Below are 24,635 nucleotides of genomic sequence, written 5' to 3'. Positions count from 1 at the left end.
CTTTAGAAGGCAATTTAGTTGTTGGCAATATTGGGCACCTTTAACATTGAGAAGTTTTAACTTTCTTAAGTGAACAAAGACCTGATAAAGGCGAAACATAGAGACTTTGGCTTTCTGGGTAGATAAAAGAAAGAAGAAACTTTGTTTATTATTTCTTACCCGAAACAGACCAACAATCCAAGAAAACTGTCTCTAACAGAGAAAAGCAGATCTCAATCTTACACTAGTGTAGTTTTATTTTTATTTTTTATTTATGTTTATTTATTTTTATTATGTTCAGTTAGCCAAACTACAGTTTTTAGGGCAATGTTCAGTGATTCCTCAGTTGTGTGTAACACCCAGTGCTCACCACATCACATGCCCTCCTTCATGCCCGTCACCCGGTTACCCCAGCCCTTGACTCTCCCCTGCTCCAGCAACCAGTCTGTTTCCTGGAGTCCAGGGTCTCTCACAGTTTGTCTCCCTCTCTGATTTCTTCCCACGCAGTTTCCCCTCCCTTCCCCTGTGGTCCTCCGTACTATCTCTTATGTTCCATGTATGAGTGAAACCATGTGATAAGTGACTTTCTCTGCCTGACTTTCTTCACTCAACATACTCCCCCCACCCAGTTCCATCCATGTTGGTACAAAAGTTGGGTATCATTCTTTCTGATGGTTGAGTAACATTCCATTTTGTACATGGACCACATCTTCTTTATCCATTCGTCTGCTGAAGGTCATCTTGGCTCCTTCCACAGTTTGGCTATTGTAGACATTGCTGCTATGAACATTGGGGTGCACATGCCCTTTCTTTTCACTACATCTGTGTCTTTGGGGTAAATACCCCATTGTGCAACTACTGGGTTATAAGGTAGCTCTATTTTTGCCTGCTTGTGATCTCTGAGATCACAAGCAGGCAGAGAGGCAGGCAGAGGCGGGGGGTGGGGAAGCAGGCTCCCCGCTGAACAGAGAGCCTGATGCAGGACTCGATCCAGGACCCTGAGACCTTGACCTGAGCTGAAAGCAGAGGATTAACTCACTGAGCCACCCAGGCACCCCTGGTAACTCTATTTTTAACATAAAGACCTGCTTTAAAAATTACTGGAAATTTGGCATATGTCTGGCCATTGGCCCTTGACATAATTGATTGATTGATTATGTTTGTATTTCTAAAGATTTTATTTATTTATTTTAGAGAGAGAGAGAGTGTGGAGGGGAGCGGAGGGAGAGGGGTTGTAGAGCCTGATGCAGAGCCTGATCCCATGACCCTGAGACCATCTCCTGAGCTGAAATCAAAAGACAGACACTTAACCAACTGAGCCATCGGGCGCCTCCCTGGACATCAGTTTTTGAATTTACAAAGTTGTCTCTTAAATAAAACATCAGCCTGGTTAATTTTGAAGAGAGACCGTGGATGGCTGAAGGGCTCTGGGTTGAATCAGTCTCTGGAAAACAGGGTGAAAACGGCAGCGTGCTCTTGGAGCTGCTCAGAGAACTGTGATCCGTTTCTGTGCTGCTGAGCTCTGCTACTTCTTTGGCCATCATACTACCATAGACTAGAGATTTGGTATCGAGATGGATAAGGACTCCTAGAGAAAGATAATTAGTCCGTATTGGAAGGGAGAATCATTATGGGGTCTTTGGACTGATTTAAGCTCTCTTCCTGATGGGAAATGCGTGACAAGTCTTCAGAGGGATGGCTCTAGAAACATTTACAAAGACCGGAAACAGCCGTCACTTCTATCATCAGTCACACCTTTCTCCTTCTTTTCAGCCCCAGCCCCCGACTCCTAAAGTGGCCCTCGTGGCCCTTTCCTGTTCTGCAGGGAGTCACCCATTTCAGGCCAGTTGGTGACAGTGATAAGGATTGAGCCTTAAACTTTGTCATAAATTTATAAATCAATAAGAAAAAAAAGTATCATTTGATTAGAGAAGGGATCACTTCTTGTCGCCCAGACTGAGGGCTTATGTTGAAGGCCAGGCCCCTCCTGGACCAGTGTCTCCATCATGGAAATGTTCTTTTCACCCTATGCCTTAATCACCATGTTCTCATTTCCAGTGATTTTTAGAACACCTCGCAGAGTCTGAGTCCTGCCAATGAAACCTGTGCTGTAGCATCTCGTCGATGCCTACTCTGGAGAAGCTCTCCACCTGCCCCCGACCTCTGTCCTGCACTCCCCACACACCTGCGCCGGAGTCCTTATTCTCCCGTGTTTAGCCTGTAACTTTCTCCTGGAAGCATCGTAGGTGACCTGGCTCTGGGCTTATCATGACAAACGGCAGAAAACAAGGCACTGTGCTGATCCCCCATTTCCCCCAAGACTGTAAGATTTATAAGGACAGAAAAGTTCCTACTTTTCTCACCATTGGTTTTTCTGGGCCTTATACCCTCTGTGACTGAAGTACACCTGTTAATCCCCATGCAAACGGCCCAGAGAGATTATGGGAATTGCCAGTTTGCACCCCAAGCGGAAACCTCAAAATTCACAAAGTGCCTGACTTTCTTAAAGGAGAAGCAAGCTCTTGGAATCCATTAACAGATAAACGCATCTTCATGTGCGTTGCAGTGGTCTAGAGACGCTGTGGCAGCATCTGATATCCTTGAGGGTTGCATTAGATGAACAGGAGGCCGTCTGACACAGTGAAATGCTCCTAATAGGATTTGTTCCCAATCTTTCTGCTTTATTACAGCTGGGACGCTGACAGCAGGCTGGCCCACCGGCGGCAGACGATTCTCCGGGAGAAGGGGAGAAGGTTAGCCAACCGGGGACCTGCCTACATGTTTAATGACCGCTCCACAAGCTTGTCGGCTGAGGAGGAACGGTTCCTAGATGCTGCGGAGTATGGCAACATCCCCGTAGTGAGGAAGATGCTGGAGGAGTGTGTGTCGCTGAACGTCAACTGCGTGGACTACATGGGCCAGAATGCCCTGCAGCTGGCCGTGGCCAACGAGCACCTGGAGATCACAGAGCTGCTTCTCAAGAAGGAAAACCTGGCTCGTGTCGGGGACGCCTTGCTCCTCGCCATCAGTAAAGGCTACGTTCGGATCGTGGAGGCCATTCTCAGCCACCCGGCTTTCGCGGAGGGCAGGCGGCTAGCCACGAGCCCCAGCCAGTCCGAACTCCAGCAAGACGACTTCTACGCCTACGATGAGGATGGCACGCGGTTCTCCCACGACGTCACGCCCATCATCCTGGCTGCCCACTGCCAGGAGTACGAAATCGTGCACACGCTCTTGCGGAAGGGGGCTCGGATCGAACGGCCTCACGACTACTTCTGCAAGTGCGGCGAGTGCAGCCAGAAACAGAAGCACGACTCCTTCAGCCACTCCAGGTCCAGGATCAATGCCTACAAGGGCCTGGCGAGCCCAGCTTACCTGTCGCTGTCCAGCGAGGACCCGGTCATGACCGCTTTGGAGCTGAGCAATGAGCTGGCAGTGTTGGCCAACATTGAGAAGGAGTTCAAGGTAGGTGGTCCTCGCTGAGCACTTGACCCTGCAGGAGCCAGAGTCCAGGGTATTTTTAAGCTTCCACTGGGCGCTCAGCATTGTGGTAGTCACTGTGGGCAGGAAGTAACTGCATGTGTTCTTTGAACAAGCTCTTTGTCAGAATGAGATGTGGTAAAATTTTTAGAGCTGTTCCACTATACACACTTTGTTTGCTCTAGTTCTCATCACAGCCTTGACAGGATACTGGCTGCTTCTCAGAGGAAGGGATGGCGGCACAGAAAGGTGGTGGAGGCTCCTGACCAACCATGGGGGATCGGCGGAGCTGGCCTCCGGGCACAGGCATGCTGTGCTCCAGCTGGGCTCTGTCTCCCGGGGGATGCGTCTGCGTTCAGAGCACGGCGGGAGGTGCTGCTGAGGCCAGAGAGACAAGTGATGGGGAGGAAGTCATGGCGTGACCTGGGGTGCAGAGAAATAGGTACGGTTCAGAGAGAAGTGGGAGGCGGGGATGAGCTCCACTAGCCGGGGAGAGCAGCGTTTAGCTCAGACGGGTTCCCAGGGCAGGGAGGGTCCCATGGCATTTCAGCTGTTTCGGGCAGAATGCATGGGGTTCGGGGATGCCGGGCAGGGAACAGCTACGTCAGGCAAGATCAGAGCAAAAACAGAAGCTTGTTTCTGCGAAAGTAGTCCTCATGCAGAAGGAACATGGAGGAGTCTTGTTGCTTGTGCCACGTTCAGAGAGGGTGAGAGCCCGGTACCCAGCCTAGCTCCCTCCGGTCACCTCTTCCCAGCTCGGAGGTTGTCCGGCAGACGCTCAGTTCTAATTTGCTAATGTGTGGGGTGACCCAGCGTTAACGCAGCTGCCAGCTTCACTGTCCCTTTTGAGGAACCGCAGTCACAGCTGCATCCAGCGGTGACTGGATGGTCAGCGGCCGGTGACCTTACCTGTCAGTCTGAGAGAACTTAAAATATGAGAACACGTGTCAATGGATTCCTGTGGTCTTACTCTCTCTTTAAAAAAAAAAAATGCTTTGTTCGTGTGATTGAGAATTAGCAGTGACCCTTTAGAGCTCTCACACGCGGCTTTTCAGCTGGTCGTAAACAAAGAGCACGGAGCTCTCACATGCAACTTTCCAGCGGACACGCTTCCTCCTGAACTGCGCTGCCCCACACTCTGCTTTTAAATGTCTGATTGTACCCGCGGTGCTTGAAATTCTAGATAGCATCGATTTTGAGCCTTACATGTTTGTCTTTAAGAGGACGAGGGGTTCATCCAGGAACTGAGGGCTACCTGTGAGATACACTAGATGCACTGACGTTTACCTGCAGCCGCATGGGTATTTGCAAATGTCAGGGAAGGCTCTTTTCAGATCTTGTCTTTTTTAATTAAAAAAAAATTTTTTTTATTAACATAGAGTGTATTATTTACCCCAGGGGTACAGGTCTGTGAATCATCAGTCTTACACACTTCACAGCACTCACCGTAGCACAGCCCTCCCCAGTGTCCATCACCTGGCCACCCTCTCCCTAACCCCCCATCCCCAGCAACCCTCAGTTTGTTTCATGAGATTAAGAGTCTCTTATGGTTTGTCTCCCTCTCTGGTTTCATCTTGTTTTATTTTTCCCTCCCTTCCCCCCACGACCCCCCACCCTGCCTCTCAAATTCCTCATATCAGAGAGAACATATGATAATTGTCTTTCTCTGATTGACTTATTTTGCTTAGCATGATACCCTTAGTTCCATCCACATTTTCATAAATGGCAAGATTTCATTTTATTTTTTTTTTTTGATGCCTGCATAGTGCCTTCTTTTTAAAAAATATTTTATTTATTTATTTGAGAGAGAGAGAGAGAGAGCACAAGCAGGAGCTGGGACAGAGGGAGAGTGAGAAGCAGACTCCCTGCTGAGCAGGGATCCTGAATGTGGGACTCGATCCAAGGACCCTGGGATCATGACCTGAGCCAAAACCAAGTGTCAGATTCTTAACCAACAGAGCCACGCAGGTGTCCCAGATCTTTCCTTTGATGAAATGAAATAAAATAACTGTGTTTTCCCGAATGCTTGCTAAATGCTGAACACCAAGCTAAGCACTTTGCACATGTAGTTGAGCACTTGTTTAATCTCACCAAACCTCGGTTTTCTCATTCGTAAAATGGGAATAATAGTAGCACATACTTCGTAGAATGGTTCTACCCTATCTGAGGTCACCAGCTAACAAAGGAGGATCTGTGGTTTGATTACAGGTTTATTCAAGTATAAAAGCCCCAGCCCCTAGCCACTCTACTTGGTAGTGGGTCTGGGAAACATAAGCGCTTGCGTCCTTCCTAATCTGTCCCCAGGGCCCTGACTGACTATTGCACGAAAGGGGTAAAGCTGTTTCCTTGTGACTTTATATACTCTCTGACCTGGTAGTCAGACAGTTTGGAAGTAGCACAAGCCATTCTCAGTTAAGCATAGTTCGTTGTATCAAGCTGCCCTTAGAGAGCCCGTCCGCACCTGCGGTTAGCAACGTGTCATGTGTAGATGTCACTAACCTGGAAAGGAAGCTGCTTGGCAGGGTTCCCAGACAGGAGCCCGAGGAGCTGCCTCGCACTTGCAGACTTCCCCCAAATATTACCTGCTGACTAACATCCGGCGCCACTCGTAGTCCAGCGTCTTCCTCTCCTGGTTCTTAGGGGTCTGTCCGTACCAGGCACACCGGTGGTTTCAGGATGAAGGAGACAAGCAGCAAAGCTGTGGCTCCAACAGTAAACTCTGCCACTCAGGCTGTGGGACGTCAGGGGACCTCGGAGCTTTGAGGTGCAAGATGGGAGTTGTATTCGCCTTCCTTGCTTCCCACATCTTCAAAGATCAAAACAGAAACGCCTTCTACAAACAAGAGACAAAGTGGCAGAATTCTTCAAGGCAGGGGGTTTGGGGCCAAACAGAGCAGGAGTTAAAGCCTGATTTTGATACTAAGTGTCTGCAGGATCTTGGACACATTATCTAACCGAAGTAAATGAGACGACTGTGAAGATTACCGGAGAAGATGGGATCCATTTGCAGGGCAACAAGCCTGAGTTAGTAGGTTTTCTTGAGGAACATGGGGCTATAAATGGTCTCATTTCAAGGAAGAGAAAAAATAGGGAGGAAGTATTAGGAAGACCTGAATGCAGATGTCAGTGTATATGAATTTAGTTTTTTTTTTAATTGAGGTGTCTTTGACAGACAGTGTCGCATTAGTCTCAGGCTTGCCACACAGTGGTTGGGCAAGTCCGCGCCTCCTACTGCCATCTGTCACGGCACAACGTTATTGCACGACACTGACTGCGCTCTCTGTGCTGTGCTCTTCCTCCTGTGAACTGTTCGTTCCGGAGCTGGAAGCCTGACCTCCAGTCCCCTGCCCCCGTTTTGCCCAGCCTCTGCCCTCTCTCCTCTGGTGATCGCCAGTCTGTTCTCTTTTGATGGGTCTGTTTCTGCTTGTTTTGACTCTTAGATTTAACATATGAGTGTTTGTCTTTCACCGTCAGACTTATTTAGTGGAATACCCTAAATGGCGAGATCTCATTCTTTTTCATGGCAGAGTAATATTCCATGGGGGTATAGACACCCCTTCTTCATCCATTCACCACTCGTGGGCACTTACCCCACTTACACACTGTAAATAACTACTGTAAATAACACTGCTAAAATCAAGGAGTGCATGTATCTTTTCAAATTACTGTATTTGCTTTTCTCTGGGTAAACATCCGGTAGTGGCATTACTAGATCCTATGGTATTTCTATTTTTAATTTTTTTTAAAGAATTATTTCTTTATGTTGGGGGGGGCATGCACATACATGTTAGAGCAGGGGGAAGAGCAGAGGGAGAGAATTTCAAGCAGACTCCCTCTGAGCTCAGAGCCTGACAAGGGGCTTGATCCCATGACCCTGAGATCATGACCTGAGCTAAAACCAAGAATTGCTCCCTTAACCCACTGAGCCCCCCAGGAGTCCCTTACTTTTTTGAGAAGCCTGCAGACTGTTTTCCATAGCATCTGTACCAATTTGTATTCCCAACATTGCCAACAGTGCATGCAAGTTCCCTTTTTTCTACATTCTTGGCAACACATTGTTTCTTGGTTTTGTGGTTTTAGCCATTCTCACAGATGTAAGGTGGTGTCTCATTGTGGTTTTGACTTGCATTTCTCTGATGAATAGTAATGTTGAGTATGTTTTCAAGATATGAATTTTTGACATTTGAATATTATCTAAACTTTTTAAATCTTCCCAACATAATATTAGGCCATCAGCAATAAATTAAATCAAAAAATATTCTTAAATTTCCTTTTCTCCAAAGAAAAGAATCTTGATTTTCAGAGTTTATATTAGATCTTGTCTTTTGACCCTGATTTTGGTTTAGTTCCTCAGTAACAATGTATTAAATAGATAAATCACATATATTTGTTTTTTCTCTGGAGCCTGTCCAAATGTCCTGTGTTTCTCAAGTTTACCAAAGGGGTTTACAAGATCTTCCAAAGATCTTTCAGATGTGGGTTATGTCCTTGTGTGAACATAAGAGATACTATGTATGCAAAGTAGTATGATCAGGCTGGTGGAAAGTTGCTTACTTTGTATCTTTCCTGACCACCCCCCCCCCCGCCTCCCCCCCCCCCCCCCCCCCCCGCACAGAGATTGGCCGAGTATATGACTTTTCCATAGCTTGGATTATGTTTTAAAAATCTCCTTTCTTTGGATACGAAGAAGATCTTTATGATGATAAGATAGTTCAGAAATTACTCAGCAGCACAGCAATTAATGCACATTAAAAGAACAGTAAACCTAAAGATAGAATTTTCCCATTTGTTTTCTCTACACACAGTCAAGTCCCTGATAAATTCCAGTCGGTAGCACAGCACATGTGCTACTTCTCTGTTACTGATATTTGTTCTGCTTTGTCTGTCCTAGAATGACTACAAAAAGCTGTCAATGCAGTGCAAAGACTTTGTCGTTGGACTCCTTGATCTGTGCAGAAATACGGAAGAAGTAGAGGCCATCCTGAATGGGGACGCTGATGTGCGCCACAGTGGGGGAGATCACGCTCGTCCAAATCTCAGCCGCTTAAAACTTGCCATTAAATACGAAGTAAAAAAAGTAAGATCAGGCCTGATGCCACATTTACATCATTTCCATTTTCCTTGGTGCTGGGTCAGGATGAAGGGCCGCCATGATTACCTTGGGCTGAGTTCTTCTAATCTATAGGTGCACAGGGGAAGTCCTCTGTAATCTAAAGAGCCTAGCTGTGAGTCATTGAACCTACTGTACATGCCCGTCTATGAAATCTAGACTTATTTATGTCATGATTGCTGCTTTCCTTTTACTTAACCAATGAAATAAAAATGATTGCGTGTGTCCGGATTATAAGGTATTGGTTATATGGAGGAACATCAGTGTTTGAGAACCAGTTCCATTTCCCATCTGTTGATGTGTTCCAGGACCTAAGCCCTCCATCCTTCCAATGTTATTTGTGGGGTACGTTCAGTCTTGGTCTTAATGGAGTGCCCACATTTGTGATTGCTTTCTTAAGTTAAATATCTTTAAAAAGTCAGTTTTTAAGGATAAATTCTATAAAAAAAAGTCTGTATGGATTTTTTATTACATAATAAAGTAGTCTAATAAAAGTCATACATGCTTATGGTAAAGCAGTATAGACATGCACCCTTTTTCCCTTCACAACTTTTTTTTTTTTTAGGATTTTACTTTTAAGTAATTTCTATACCTACTATAGTACTTGAACTAATGGCCCCAAGATCAAGAGTCACGTGTTGCAGGGACTGAACCCACCAGGCATCCCTCTATATTCCCAATACTTAATGGAGAGTAGTTAATCCCTATTATATTTCTCTCCACAAATTTGTGTCTTGGACATCTTCACATCTCAGTCAATTAACATCCATCTCATCTTTTCAAAGGCTATGTTGATATATTATGGTTCCCTTTAATCAGCTTATTATCAGAGAGTTTATTTTTTTCTTTCAGGTTTTTGTTAATTCAAAATATTTGCTAAGTTTCCCTTCACAGAAAGTGTGCCAGTTTATATACATGCCGGTGGTGTATCAGAAGGCTTATTTTTTTTATACTCAAGATGTGTGTTGTTAAATCTTACCATTCTGAGAAGATAAACATTGTATCATGTTTTAATTACCTTCAAGGTTAATCATCCTTAAGTGTTAGTAGTTCCTTTATCTAACTTTTCAATTTTTTTAAATCAATTTTTATTTCACATTATTGTTTTTTGTCTATCACATAATGTTGCCTCCTTCATATGTGGCATTCATTTATAAAAATAAATATGTGAGAAAAAAATTCTGAAAGATAACAAGTAGAATTTAATTATAAAGTTTTCTCAATTGAGAGAGTTTATGGCACAGGAATAAAAATACATCAATGGTATAGAATATATAGTCCAGAAACAGACCCATATACCAGTGGGGGTAAACAGGTGTAGCCTTGTAGGTCAGTGTGGAAAAGGTGGCCTGCTCTCTTATTTTTACTTTTTAAAAGATTTTATTTATGTATTTGAGAGAGAGAGAGAGAAAGAGAGAGTATGAGCAGGGGCAGCAGCGGAGGCAGAGTGATAAGCAGGCTCCCCGCTGAGCCGGACTGGAAGCCAGGACCCTGCGATCATCTCCTGAGCCGAAGGCAGCAGCCCAGGTGCCCGGTGGTGTGCTTTTTAACAAAAAGGATTTAAACAAATAAATAACAGTATTTAAACATCTGGGCCAGTAAGATCTTGGCATTACTCTTTCAAGATGGGAAAAGACATGTAAGAGTCCTTGTGCACAGCGTCGATGAATCTTTTTATAATATGAAATTTCCGAGTTTTTCCTGTGATAAATTGGAATCTTCAAATTGATGTAATACCTATTAGAACCTCCTGCTGCCTTGTTTCATGCCTGTTAACTGGGTGCTTCACGTTTATTCTTTCTCCAACGGTATTTTTCACGGGAGATCACAGAACGCAATACTAGAACACAGGAAAGGGGCTCCTGAACTTTTCTCTAACCACGCTGTCTCCCCTGCTAGTTTGTAGCTCATCCAAATTGTCAGCAGCAGCTTCTGTCCATCTGGTACGAGAACCTGTCCGGTCTACGGCAGCAGACGATGGCGGTGAAGTTTCTGGTGGTCCTCGCGGTGGCCGTGGGATTGCCCTTCCTGGCCCTCATCTACTGGTTTGCCCCGTGCAGCAAGGTATGTCTGCGAAGCCTGCCCGTGCTGGTTTTCAGACACCTGTGCAGGTCCGGGCCAGCCTGGCAGGGGAAATTCTCTCCCCTACAAGAAAAATCTCATGGAAGCCACAGCTGGGCTGAAATAATATTAATGTTTTTAATATTACAAAAATAACATCTATTTGCTATAGGAGATAGAGGGGGAAAGTGATAGAAAATTAACCTGTAATCCCACCACAGCTGGATCGATCGAGAAAGAAGACCGAGTCACTGTTGAGTGGATTTCCTTTCCGTCTCCTCTGGAGGCGCGTCGGTTCATACATTGCTATTAAATTTAATGGGGTCATAGTATGCATGTGCAGCTATCTCAAATACAACCCTAAAAGATACTTTTCTTGTCTTTTATTCCTCTGCTGGCAAAGTTTGAGATGAAAGTTCTTTTTCTTGTATTTATTTTGGTTACCATGACCAGATAAATCTTATTTTAAATAAAGAACAATCAGACAAACACTAATGTGACGCTTGTGGCAGTGAAGAATATTTGTTTTAGGGACAGAATACACTCTAACAGGACAGCAAAATCCATCTGCCCAGACTTTGGTGGAAAGCCCATGTTGGAGTGGACCCCCTTTCCTGAGTGTGACAGTTCGGTCTGGAACACAGTTGCCCTGTCATCGTGCGGGAACAGGCACAGGATTCTGTCCTGCGTTAACAACAGCCTTACTCGTGTTTTTGAAGCCACATTTCTGGAATGGCTAAGTCTCAGCTCTGAGAGTCAGACTAATAATTCCACAGCTCTGTGGCTAAGACATCTCTCGGGCCGTCCATGTCAGTCGAATCCTCGCTGTTCTTGACATGGCGAGCTGGTTTTCAGACACTGGCAGCAGGTGGATCCAAACACCTGTGTCTCCATGGCCAGCGTGATGTCTTCTTGTTACTTAGTCACACAGTCGCTGCGTTAGCTCTCAGGGACCTTTCCAAGTGAGCTTCCTGCACAGGGGGAGTGACCAGGTTCCTTCCAGTGCCACAATGGGAACTGCTGGAAACAGATTCTTCCTGGGGGCAAAATCTGTCATTTCCCTTAAAACATAGAAGGCCACCAAGTTGAGCTTTTATTTTTTTTTATTTTTCTTAATATTTTATTTATTTATTTGACAGATATCACAAGTAGGCAGAGAGGCAGGCAGACAGAGAGAAGGAAGCAGGCTCCCCACAGAGAACAGAGCCCGATGTGGGGCTCGATCCCAGGATCCTGGGATCATGACCCGAGCCGAAGGCAGAGGCTTTAACCACTGAGCCACCCAGGTGCCCCAAGTTGAGCTTTTATAAGTAAAACATAAATGATGAAAAGAAAGAGATTTACTAGAATGAGAAATTAGTAACACAGATTTTCTAGAAAGCTGTAATTTTTCTGCTCTTCCCTTTGTCATAGAGATGACAGATTTCTCTTCGTCCCTTGCATTTCCCGAGGGTCCTGAGATTTGCAGCTGAACTGAGTGGGGGGCGGCGGGGGTGCCCGGAATCACCCTCATTCCCCGATGACTCTGTGGTCAGCTCAGTTGTAGTATCTTTCCGAACGGAGTGACTGTCTCCATCCACATCCCGGGGGTTCCAGCACCTGACACCTTCCGGAAGGCTGCGTGTTTGGACAAGAAACTACTGTTGTCAGTTCTTACAGTTTCTTAGATTTTGACTGGATCCTCATTAACCCGATTTCCTTTACTATTTCTTCTTCCCTGGTCATGTTTCTTCTTTGGCATCTGCTCTCCATCCTCATTTATGAGCCCTGAGGCAAATAATCAAATTAAAGGACACTGTTGAGGTTTTTTTTTTCAAACTAAAGTCTGTTTTCCTGCCCATTATTTAGCCTTTGAAGCATGATGAACAAGTTGGTTTTCACAGTCTTCCCCTTAACAATGAACATAAACATTTACAGGTTATGGGGGAATATTTGCTTAAGCTGTATTAATGCTTTTATTTAAAAATACTGTTTTAAATACTAGGGGCACCCGGTGGCTCAGTGGGTTAAGTATCCAACTCTGGATTTCAGCTCAGGTCATGATCTTAGGGGCGTGAGTTCAAGCCCTGCACTGGGCGTGGAGCTCCTTTAGGAAAAAAAAAAAAAAATACTACTTTCAATACTAAGCAGTTTCCAGCACACCCATGAGAATCAAGCCAGATCAGCCCATAGGCTGTGCACCTTGACAGCGTCCGTGTGTCCGTGTAAGGTTGGTTTTCTTTCCTCAAGTCTGATTTCTTCTTGCAGAAAGTTTTTTCTTTACTTGTTTTCTTTTTCCACCATAACCCAAATAGTTTTATGCTCATTACAATAAAAAGAGGTCATGTCGTGACGTCAAGTTATTTTAGCTTAAGCTAGCGTCAACCTTTTTAAAAAATGTTTTATTTAAATGTAATTAATTAACATAGAGCTTATTATTGGTTTCAGAGGTAGAAGTCAGTGATTCATCACTTGGATACGACCCCTGGAGTCATCACACCCCACGCCCTTCTTAATACCCGACCCCCAGCCACCCCCTCCCCCACCTCTTCCCTCCCAGCAACCCTCAGTTTGTTTCCTACAATTAAGGGTCTTTTATGGTTTGTCCCCCTCTCTGATTTCATCCTATTTTATTTTCCCTCCTTTCCCTGTTTTCATCTGTTTTGTTTCTTAAATTCCACGTCTGGGTGAAACCACGTGGTATTTGTCGTCCTCTGGCTGACTTGTCCTGCTTACGGTGGGATGGGTACCATGCAGCCATCAGGAAGAGCCTTGCCATTCGCAGTGACATGGCCGGAGCTAGAGGGTATCATGCTGGGCGACACAGGTCACTCAGCCATTGCTTCAGCCTTTTCTGTTGCTGTGGGCGCCTGGCAGTTAGGTGTTTCGTTGTCTGTAGATACTGGAGAAAAGTATAATATACAATATCCAAAGCCAAGTATCTCTTCCAGCAGTTACCCTCAGGAAAGGGTCAGGTGTGTCAGTTACCTTCTTTACAGTTTCTTTTTTTTAGAAATCTGTTTACAGCTGAGCAGGTATAGATGACAGATTTTACTAAAATGGGTAACTCATTTCAATTCCTAAAATCCACTGAATGGTGCCAAAATCTCCCTTAGTTTAAAGAGACACACCACTCTCAATGATCTATAGTAAGAAACAGAGGGCATGGGGGAGCGGGGTGGCTCAGTTGGCTGGGTATCCGACTCTTGGTTTGCACTCAGGTTGCGATCTCAGGGTGGTGAGATCGCGCCCCGTGGGGCTCAGCCGCGAGCCTGCTGGACATTCTCTCCCTCTGCTCCTCTCCCCACTTGCACTCTTTCTCCGTCTCTAATTAAACAAATCTTAAAAAGAAAGAAAAGAAATAGAGGGTTATGAACATCCAAACACACCATTTCAGTTTCCTGCCAATCAAATTCTTATTTGTTTTGTATTTGTTTGCTTTTTTTTTTTGCCTCTAAACTAGCACGTTTCATAGGCAGCAAAGGTGCCTGGTTTGATTCTCCTCTCCCTTTCCTGAGTCCAACCAAGAGGGACCACACTGGCCGGAGGAGCCAGGCAGGAGTCTCACGTTCCGCCCTGAGGGACAGGACAGTCCAGCTCCTGTCCCAGAGCCCTGTGCCCTGCGCCCCACCCCCCCACTGTGGGCAGCTTTGCTCTCAACCCCATTTTTATCCCCAACCTTTAAAGAGTTCACATTTTTACAGAAACGTAGTTCAGGACCAGAGGCAAAAGAAAATCAAACCTACCTTGTCACACACGTGTTCTCGGTCTACCCTTATGAGGCTCCGTCTGAACAGGATCTCTAAAAACACCAAAAAAAAAAAAAAATACTCTTTGATTCAAGCTAATGAGCCTTCTTACGGAAGTATGATTTTTAGACACTTTTATGGCAGATTTTTACAAGGAACTTTGCATTGGCTCTGCCGTCTGTCTAGGTGTACCTAATTCTGTGGATCCGTTGGCCTAAAGCTACCAAACCAGGTCTGGACAGACAGACAGAGATAATACTTGAACTCACACCCACCCTCACAATCTGCCTGGAGTAAGATTCTCAGTATCAAGAGAGAAGAGACTAGGGTGCCTGGTGGTTCAGTCAGTGAAGCATCTGCCTTGGGCTCAGGTCATGACCTCAGGGTCCTGGCATCGAGCCCCATGTCGGGCTCCCTGCTCACGGGGAACCTGCTTCCCCCTCTGCCCCACCCCCCCCCCCCCGCTCATCCTCACTCACATGCTCTCTCGTGCTCTTTCTCTCAAACAAATAAATAAAATATTTTTTAAAAAAGAGAGAAGAGACTCAACTATGATGTATTTCAGCTTTAACATTTATGATTTTGGAAAACATGGACAAGTAAGGTCTGTAGGAACAGAGAACATTGCCACAGCATTTAGCTTTTTTCCCATAGGAGAAGTACTTTCTTTTCTTTCCCTCAAAGAAACTTCATTTATTTTTTAAAAAAGATTTTATTTATTTATCTGACAGAGATCACAAGCAGGCAGAGAGGCAGGCAGAGAGAGGGGGAAGCAGGCTCCCTGCTGGGTGGAGAGCCTGATGCGGGGCTCGATCCAGGACCTGAGATCGTGTCCTGAGCATAAGGCAGAGGCTTTAACCCACTGAGCCACCCAGGCGCCCCTCTGTCTACTTTAATGAAAAAAACAAGGCAATTATTTGTAAACCACATAGAAGCATTAACTGTGAGCAGCAATGCCTGCTTTCGGATTCCAGCCCCACTGCTCAGGAGCGGTGTGACATCTCGGCCGGTTTCTGGACCAACCATCCTCTGGTTCTTCATCGTCTACACACGTTTAGTGGCACCTGCCCTCAGACTGTGGTCACGGTGACGCGAGTGGACAGAGTCCAACACTGGGATCATACCTGGCACAGAAGCATGCTAACCAGGTGTTGGCGGTGCTATAAACTACACACTTTTCTGTTGTAACACATTCAATTGAAAATCTGTGGCAAACCATAAGCCGTCTCCTCAGAAAACCACACATACATACTGAGTTGTTTAGCATTGGCGGGGGGGTGCAGAACCCTGGAGACTCATCCCGGACCCAGATCGTCCCCCTGGCCCCAAGGATTTGTGTATTGCCCACATAGACTCATCCTGTGCTGGGACCCCAGGAGCTCCGGCTGCCTCCGTGCTTCCCACAAAGAGCCTGATTTTCACATCATTTAGGACGTTCACTCGCTGCCACTCAGCTCATGAGGGAGTGAACCTGGACCTAAAGTTCCCTTGTTGGGCTTTAAATCCAGCCTCGTTCTGGGACCTTGTTCCGAGTACCTCATGGGAGCTGCCTGCCTTCGGGGTCCTGGTGCTCAGGCTGCTTCTCCGGTTAGCAGGACACCAGCCCCGCAGCCTCCCCAGCGCCTGCCCGGGCCGCTGACAGCCGCCCGTGAGGACAGCAGGCAGGACAGACATGGGCCAGCACCAAGCCGATTCTGCTCCTGACCGTCACTGCTGTTCCTCGACACCCCAGACCCATGGAATGAGTCTGGTGTTCGTGAGCAGTGATGCACTATGCTCTGTCCTTGGTTGTAAAATATTCTGTCAGAGTTACGTAGTATTTTAAGAACTTAAGTATCCATTAAGAGGAAAGTGAACTCACTGAATTATAAATCCAAAGCATCAGCCTACATAGATGAGGGGTGGGACCAGCATTTTCAAACAGCGTAAAGGCTTTTTATCCGTTCACCGGTTCTATAAATACACACGATTGTCTTAGGAGAGCCCTGGGATGCACAGATACTGATTCTCAGGTGTATGCATGTGTGTTTGGCCAAGCGAAGGGAACAAAGCTAAGATTCTCTTTCACTGTGCGTTGTGGCAGATGGCGAAGATTATGCGGGGACCGTTCATGAAGTTCGTGGCACACGCTGCCTCCTTCACCATCTTCCTGGGATTGCTCGTCATGAACGCGGCTGACAGATTCGAAGGCACCACACTCCGTCCCAATGAGACCAGCACGGATAACGCGAAACAGCTGTTCAGGATGAAGACCTCCTGCTTCTCGTGGATGGAGATGCTTATTATCTCCTGGGTCGTAGGTAAAGACGGGTCGTCGTCTGTGTGGGTGCGTGGCCTTGGCAGAGGCTGATCCCTTCGCACGTCAGGTGCACAGACGCACCCTGTGTGACGCAGGCCACCACACACCAGGATTTCCTGTGTGTTGTTTGAGTGTGGTTATCCTGCGGTCATTACCAGGGGCACAGTCTTCTCACACACCAGAGGCTCCTTAAGTTTCCAAGAAAAACCCGGAAGAAAACAGTAGGATAGAAATCTGGCCAGGGAAGAAGTAATGCTGTTGGTATTTTGGGAGAGCTGGGACTTCACATTTAAAAACAGCCGCATGGTTTTATGTTGAGATTTAGTAATCGGATTTATTGAACAGCTATTATGTACAGACCTGCTGGAAGCACTTTCCATACATCAGATCCCACAGTTCTGCAGTCTGTAACATGACACTGACGTCTGTGTCCTAGTGTTTGTCTGAGACCCCCCACCCGGTCACGAAGCAGAGAGAAGTCTTAGGTACTGCGCTGCTTGTTGTTGGAATCAATCGTACTTGTTGTTAAATATAATGCAACGGAGAAGGTATTTCAATCGGATGTTTGTGAATGGAACAATTCAGTAGTTAGGTGGCTCCTTTGTTAGGTAAGGAGGGTCCCCAGGTGACTAGAGAGTGCCTTGCAGGACGGAAGTTAACGGGGGTCAGGTCGATATGTAAATTCATCGCTGAAACCCACGTGACAACTACCTGAGGTGGTGTTAGGGGAACATGAGCATACACTGACGGGGCATCTAGGTCTGAGTGAGGAGGGTGTAGGCAGGGCAGAGCAGGCCTCCCTGGACAGTACCTTCCATCTAAGACTTTGGAGATACGGCAGTGTCACCAGACTGAGTGTTGGGGGACGAAAGACATTACAAGTCCTAGAAAGGTTGCATGGGAAGCTGTGGAGCTAGGACGGCCCCTGGCACAGCTGAAAGGTCAGGTGGCCGTGCTGGAGCTCAGATGTGTGTCCCAGAGGCGCCCTCCCACCCTCACAGCCCACCCTCCCAGCGCTAGCACCCCCCAAGCCCCGGAGCGCAGGTGCATGTCTGGAGCGGTGCCCTCCCTCCCCGCGGAGCTCCATACCTACCCCCACCCCTCCCCCCGCTGGAGCGCAGGTGCCTCGAAGGTAGGGGGCGGTAGGGGGGGTGGTGAGGTGGCCGTTGTGGCTTTCAGCGCGGGGACTTAGCGAGGTCACAGCCACCGAGAGGCGGATGAATCTGGAGGTGGGGGAGCACCGCGGCCACCTCCCCACCGAGTGGGCTGAGGGCGGGGACTCGGCCTTGTAGCAGCGGGTCTGGTGGGGGCTTCACTGCGCACAGAGGGGCCGCGTGGACCGCACCTGGGATGCTGCGTGGCGGCTGCGCTCCAGGGGCGGGGATGAGGCGGGGGAAGCTGAGGAGCAGGTCCGGGTTGTGGGTGCCCTTGGAGCGCTGGTGGGGTTTTTCGGAGAAGATGTCCACGAAATACTGGGAGGCCCAGCACCACATCGCCTGAGAGGAGGAAGCAGAGCCTGATCTGTCGGGAGTTCTTTGGAGATATGACTGGCATTGACCAGATACCACTGAACTAGGACAAGTGTGACATTTCACTGAGCGTTTATGTAAAATAAGAACCGTCCCTCGGACGCGGCCTGTATGTCATCAAGCTAATTGCCCACGTGCCGGCTTTGCGTGTGTGTTGGTATACATGCGGCCCCTAACAGTGCTTGGCACATAGAAATGTATGTTTAATTCATTCCTGATAATTATGATTATTAAGCTTTTCGTTAAGAGTCATACATTACTTTTAGGGGCGCCTGAGTGGCTCAAAGTGTCCAGCTTAGATGTTTTTAATTTTTATTTATTTATTTATTTATTTAGATTTTTTTTTTAAGATTTTATTTATTTATTTGAGAGGGAGAGAGCCTGAGTGGGCTCAAGCTGGGGGAGGGGCAGAGGGAGAAGCAGACTCCCCACCGAGCAGGCAGTCAGCGTATCTCCCCTGTGGGTGCCCCGGAACATCTTTAAATACTATTATGTGTAGAATCAATGGATTAAAGATTGTTGTTTGATGGGGCCTGGGTGGCTCCCTCGCTGAAGCGCCTGACGCTGGACATCAGCTCAGGTCTTGATCTCAAGGTTGTGAGTTCACACCCAAGTTGGGCTGCATGCTGGGTGTGGGGCTACTCAAGTCGTGAAGGAGTGAAGATGGTTGTTAGAGCACTCTCGAGCTCTGTCCGCTTGTCTTCTAGCCATCCGCTGTGATGGCCGGATGGAGACCCGTGGGGACGCGGGAGGCAGGTCGGACGGGTGGCCTGTGACCCGGTTTTGGAGGGTTTCGAATGGGAGGCGGAGACCCTTCAAACTTATTTTGTTTTATGGAAGAGCTAAGCCTGGACTGAAATTGAATTGGATCTATTTTCACCCCTTTCTAACGCAGGCATGATATGGGCCGAATGTAAAGAGATTTGGACAGAAGGCCCCAAGGAGTACTTGTTTGAGTTGTGGAACATGCTTGACTTTGGTATGTTGGCCATCTTTGCGGCATCGTTCATTGCAAGATTCATGGCATTTTGGCATGCTTCCAAAGCCCAGCGCATCATTGATGCAAATGATACTCTGAAGGACTTGACCAAAGTCACATTGGGAGACAATGTGAAATATTACAATTTGGGTGAGTTTGGAGTGCACAGTCAATGTCAGTTAATAAAAATGCACAGATTTCTGATGAAAGCGAGTCAGTTGGAGTTTGGTCACTACTCAGTTCTCACAGAGTTCCTGGCTTCTTTGGAAGTGTCTGTCTGAAGGAGCGTGCTCTCTCCTGCCTGTCGTCTTCCTCCTGGCTGGATCCCAAGAACCCTGTCGTGTTCTCTCTCGGACCAGTTGGTGCACTGCCATTGCGAATGCCTGTCTTATGTCTTTGTTTTTTTGTGTGTGTGTGTCTTTCCAAGACAGCACACGTGTGAGTATCCCTTCCATTTAAGGCACTAAACTATGCAGCCGCAAGGGACCGGTGGGATCCCCAGATGGCTCCTTGTAAGTCACATGGCTTTGAACTCGAGGGGAAACAAACAGAAAGCTAGGAGGCCAGATCCCAACCTCTAGTGCTGATCAAGTTCAGGGTGGACAAGCTAGTACTGAGCCCCTCAGAACGAGGCCGATGTGTCCTTGGGTCTCCAGATAGCGGTGGACAGAGCAGCAGGTGTGAGATGCCTTCACAGAGGAGCGGACGAGAATCTCTGGAACGGGAGGACGGAGCTGAGCTCAGTACGCTCAGTTATCACCTCCCGGGGTAGCAGCCACAGGAAGTGTTCCCCCTCCCCCCAAGAGGAAGGGGAGACAGGGATGGAAACAGATGTGGGGGGTGCTTAGGGGAAGTCCCTCCTTGAAGAACCCTGGGGTAGGGACGATAGAACCCTTTTGAATGCTTGTTTCTAATGCCTGGTAAGAAATCAGTTAACGTTCAGCTGGCATCTCTGTGCGTTTCTTGGCTGTATCAGGTGGAAATCTCTTTATCCATATTTTCTAATGTTTATGTTAACAGTCAACACTTTTTCAATATGCAGAATTTTTAAATGTGACAGCTATCTCTTTATACATTGTACTTAAAGACTTACTATAAAACAGGAAAGTGCTTTGACTAATTTTCTCGTATCCCTTCTTGATTTCATTTCCCAGCAAATAAGCAAATATCATCCTGTTTTTCCTCTTTCTTACACGTTGTTTTGCAGTTTTCTTCATAACGGTTTCATTGGGTTTAATGACCTAATATAATAATGCCAGAAAAATGAAAAAAATGAATACTGGCTATATTTTTATGGGAAAATAGAGTTATTTGAGCAACCAATGAAGATTGTTTCTAGTAGGCTGAGTACCGGCCAGTAGTTTGCAAGCCCTGGATTACATTACAGTGGGATTTTAGTTTAAAGTTAAATAATAAGCACACCCCTTGTGTAGTGCCAAGTGTGTTCTGAACGCCAAATATATGTTGGTTTATTGAATTTTCAAATAGATGAGAGAGGAAGAATGGGAGTATCTCATTTTAAAGGTGGGAAAATGAAACTAGGAGAACTTAAAGAACCTGGACCAGTTTTACACAAAGACAGACACACACACAGGAATTTCTGCAGGTACCAAGTCCCCACCTAGTTCGAGCTCTTAGCCGCGATGCTATATTTTAATGGAAAATTGCCAGCAAATCAGGAGAATCGTCTTATAATTCAGAAGCTTCAATATGCTCGACCCTTAAAGATCACCTTTCCATCAGATATTTGATTGCTAATGTAAATCTGTTTCTTTAACAGAAAAGAAGTTCCCTAAGTAAACAACTTATGGAAACTCAGGATAACTCTTTCTTTCCTCTTTCCTAGCCAGGATCAAGTGGGACCCTTCTGATCCTCAAATCATATCTGAAGGTCTTTATGCAATTGCCGTAGTTCTGAGTTTCTCAAGAATAGCTTATATTTTACCAGCCAACGAGAGCTTCGGACCTCTGCAGATCTCACTGGGGCGAACAGTGAAGGACATCTTCAAGTTCATGGTCATCTTCATTATGGTGTTTGTGGCCTTCATGATCGGGATGTTCAACCTCTACTCGTACTACATTGGGGCAAAGCAAAACGAAGCTTTCACCACGTATGTGATCTCAGACGCACGGGTGGTGGGGACTGTAGATTAACTAAATGTTAGCTCAGCAGGGTACACAGATGTCCCTGGGGTGGTCCCTGATGTTCTGGAAGAGATCTCATCTCATTCTCTTTAGCAGAACGAGAGGATTTTTAAATAAATTGGAAGAATTCGAAAACATAGATACCTGCCTAATACGCAGTCATATTAGCAAGTGTTGTTAGCCCCAGTTACTCTGGTAAATACCTCGCTCACGTCATTTTATGATCTGCTTCACAACAAGAAGAAATGGCAGCTCAGACAAGTTAGTAACTCTCTGAACGTTGCAGAGCCGTGAGCCTGCAGAAAAGCTGGGACCTGAGCGCTTGTCCCGGTCTCCAGCCCCAGTGCATGGACCCTGCGCTCTGACTGGTCAGAGACGCCTGGGGACTGAGAAGACGGCCACCTTCCTCACCCACCTTATCACTGAGGAGATCTAGCTTGTTGGTAGTGATGGGAGTACTTTTTTTTTTTAAGATTTTATTTATTTATTTGACAGAAAGAGCACAAGTAGCAGAGAGGCAGGCAGAGAGAGAGGAGAAGCAGGCTCCCCGCTGAGCAGAGAGCCTGATGCGGGGCTCGATCCCAGGATCCTGAGATCATGACCTGAGCTGAAGGCAGAGGCTTAATTGACTGAGCCACCCAGGCACCCCGTGACAGGGGTTTTGACTTAGATTTACCATGGCCGCAAGTGTGTTTTCCTAAAGCACGCTTACAGTTGATTACTGAGGTGTTAGGTCGTCCGTGTTGCAGTGAGAAGCGCTGACTGAAACAGAGTCCAGTGTTAGTCGTAGTCTTCTCAAGTCCAGTTTACCAGAGAATGAAAGCAGCTCGGCTAAGCCGAGGGGCTTCACCGTGGCCAATAGTTACACATAACATGTTGACATTCCTACCCAAGACTCGTCAGTGATGTCGGTAATAGTGTCTTTGTTTATACTGTCATATTTTCCTTAAGACATAAACACTATTATTACCTATTTATTGGACATGAGCAGAAGTATCGATAAGCAGGAAATGTAATAGGACTCCAACAAATTGTATTATATTTGTCAAATAATACATTTAACGCTTCCATTGCCAAGGCTACGGGTTGCTTCAGTGTTGCTCTCTGTGGTTATGAGGTTATGTTAATAGCATTTTTAAGTGCTTAATATATGCCAGGTTTGGAGCTGAGAGCTTCATTCCTACAGCCCTGTGGGAAATGAAAGTTACTCTACCCATTGCACAGAAAGCAGGTTCAGAAAAGGAGAGAATTTTCTCATGAATATCTGCAGATTCACAAAGATGCTACATCCACTCAATCTTACTATGGGATTACCGTCATTCCCACACTGTCCTGCTTTCTCTCCTTATTTCCCCAGAGTGGAGGAGAGCTTTAAGACCCTGTTCTGGGCTATCTTTGGACTTTCTGAAGTGAAGTCGGTGGTCATCAACTACAATCACAAGTTTATTGAAAACATCGGTTATGTTCTCTATGGAGTCTATAATGTCACGATGGTCATTGTTTTGCTCAATATGCTCATTGCAATGATCAACAGTTCATTCCAGGAAATTGAGGTATAATTTCTGCACATCTGTACGCTCTGCGACTACATGTTTTGACTTATTCCAGGTGTTGCCTCAGCAATGGTCATGAAAGCACGTGCTCCTTTTCATTTTTTCTTGCCTGTTTTATGTACTTGTCTGGCCAGTAAGCTAGAAAATTTTAACTCTGAATGAAGAAATGTGTGATTCATTATTTAAAAAAAAAAAACAAAACACCTTAGAAATACTATGTCAGCTTGAATTTATATTTTATTTAAAAAAATTATTGCTTACATTATATGTTTATAAAAAATAAATTATTTTTAAAAATTATTGCTTACAAACACCGCTAGTCTCCAAATCTTTTTTGTAGTAATGTTCAAAATTGACCTCTTCCTGGATTTAGAGTGACAGAATAAATTTTGATTCTAGAAATTTTGGTCAAATCTGTGATCTCCTACAGAATAAATTCATCAAATTTATGAGCTACTGTAGAACAGAAGAGTGAATGATTTTTCATGGCTTCTTTTAGAATGTAGAATAATACATTTATATCTTTCAGGGTACTTATAAACACATGCACATTTTGAGATCCTTTGTTCTGTAAGTGTGGTAAAATTTCAGACAGGTTTTGGAAAGAGTGTCTGAGTAGAACGTTAGCCTTGAAGACAAGTCTTGGACTGGTCTTTGGGGTTTGGGAGCGTCTGCAGGCATTGAGCTCCAGGCTGTTAGAAGAATCTGGGTAATTCTGTTTATGCCTCTTATTGCTGAGCTGTCGTGTGTGTTTGTGTAGGACGATGCTGATGTGGAATGGAAGTTTGCAAGGGCCAAACTTTGGTTTTCCTACTTTGAGGAGGGAAGAACTCTACCTGTTCCTTTCAACCTGGTGCCAAGTCCAAAGTCCCTGTTTTATCTCTTAGTAAGACTTAAAAAATGGATTTCTGAGATGTTCCAGGGCCGTAAGAAAGGTTTCCAGGAGGATGCAGAGATGAACAAGGTAATTTGACTTGATCATTTAAAATTACATTTTTAAATGCAGTGATCATTCAAACCGCTGTATTCCATTCCTTTAAAATGAAGTGGTCCATGAGGGCACGTCCGGTCATTCCCCAACTGGCATGGTCCTTTGGCTTGTGTCTGTTCAGCAGGAGCTCATTTCCTACTTACAAGAATGTAGGGGAAATTCATGAAATGTAACCGTAATAATGAGTTGTCTGTGGTGTGCGCCGTGGCTCTGACCTCAGCCCTACCTCACCTTCAGTTCTCACAGGATGGGGAATCGGCAGCCGCCCATTTCGACCTGGGGGGATCTGACAGACTCTTAGCTTCTACACTGAAATCCAGAGACCACCTGCTTGCATGCAATATGGGAGACTAGGCTTGGCACTGAGTGGTTCAAAGAGAGAAAGACCACAGGGTAGTCGTTGGAACAGCCATCCTGTGGGGCAGTGCGATCTCAAGAAGCCGTGAAAGACATACAGTGCGTAGAAGTGTTTTGGGCACAGGCAGGATGTTGTATGGACGTGTGTACGGGGTGGGGACAGTTGTCTACACCCAGGAGGAGCACTGAAAGAGAGATTTGTTCAGAGGAGAAGGGCCTGCTTGGGGACAGGTTTGCCTAAGGGGTTGTAGGATGGGGAATGGAAGGAACTGGCTGTTCCATCCCCAGAAGGAGGACTGAAGGGGAACAAGGTAAAGGTCTTTGGGTCTCCCGAAAGGTCTCCCATTTTGACTAGGCTGTATACCTGGTCAAATATTTTTTTTGTTGTTGTTTGTTTGGTTTTTGTCTCTTCAAAAACAGGAAG

General features: G+C 46.0%; 1 protein-coding gene across 5 annotated transcripts in view; it reads left to right on the top strand.

Annotated features, from left to right (window-relative positions):
* The window catches only part of TRPC6 (transient receptor potential cation channel subfamily C member 6), a 109,827-nt gene that overhangs the window by 74,281 nt on the left and 10,911 nt on the right, over nucleotides 1–24,635 (top strand). For 3 of the 5 annotated variants that reach the window (XM_082683353.1, XM_082683355.1, XM_082683356.1), the window contains exons 2-9: nucleotides 2,670–3,444; nucleotides 8,351–8,536; nucleotides 10,469–10,633; nucleotides 16,442–16,658; nucleotides 19,082–19,315; nucleotides 21,012–21,276; nucleotides 22,668–22,863; nucleotides 23,624–23,827. In XM_082683353.1, the coding sequence (XP_082539479.1) occupies nucleotides 2,670–3,444; nucleotides 8,351–8,536; nucleotides 10,469–10,633; nucleotides 16,442–16,658; nucleotides 19,082–19,315; nucleotides 21,012–21,276; nucleotides 22,668–22,863; nucleotides 23,624–23,827 (2,242 nt within the window). The remainder of the gene's footprint in view (nucleotides 1–2,669; nucleotides 3,445–8,350; nucleotides 8,537–10,468; nucleotides 10,634–16,441; nucleotides 16,659–19,081; nucleotides 19,316–21,011; nucleotides 21,277–22,667; nucleotides 22,864–23,623; nucleotides 23,828–24,635) is intronic. The other 2 variants (XM_082683354.1, XM_082683357.1) reach the window with 1 other exon arrangement.

This window comes from Mustela nivalis (assembly GCF_964662115.1).
Source record: "Mustela nivalis genome assembly, chromosome: 9".
Taxonomy (NCBI): Eukaryota; Metazoa; Chordata; class Mammalia; order Carnivora; family Mustelidae; genus Mustela; species Mustela nivalis.
Note: the sequence above shows the minus strand (reverse complement) of the source record. Positions and strands in the feature narration are given on the sequence as shown.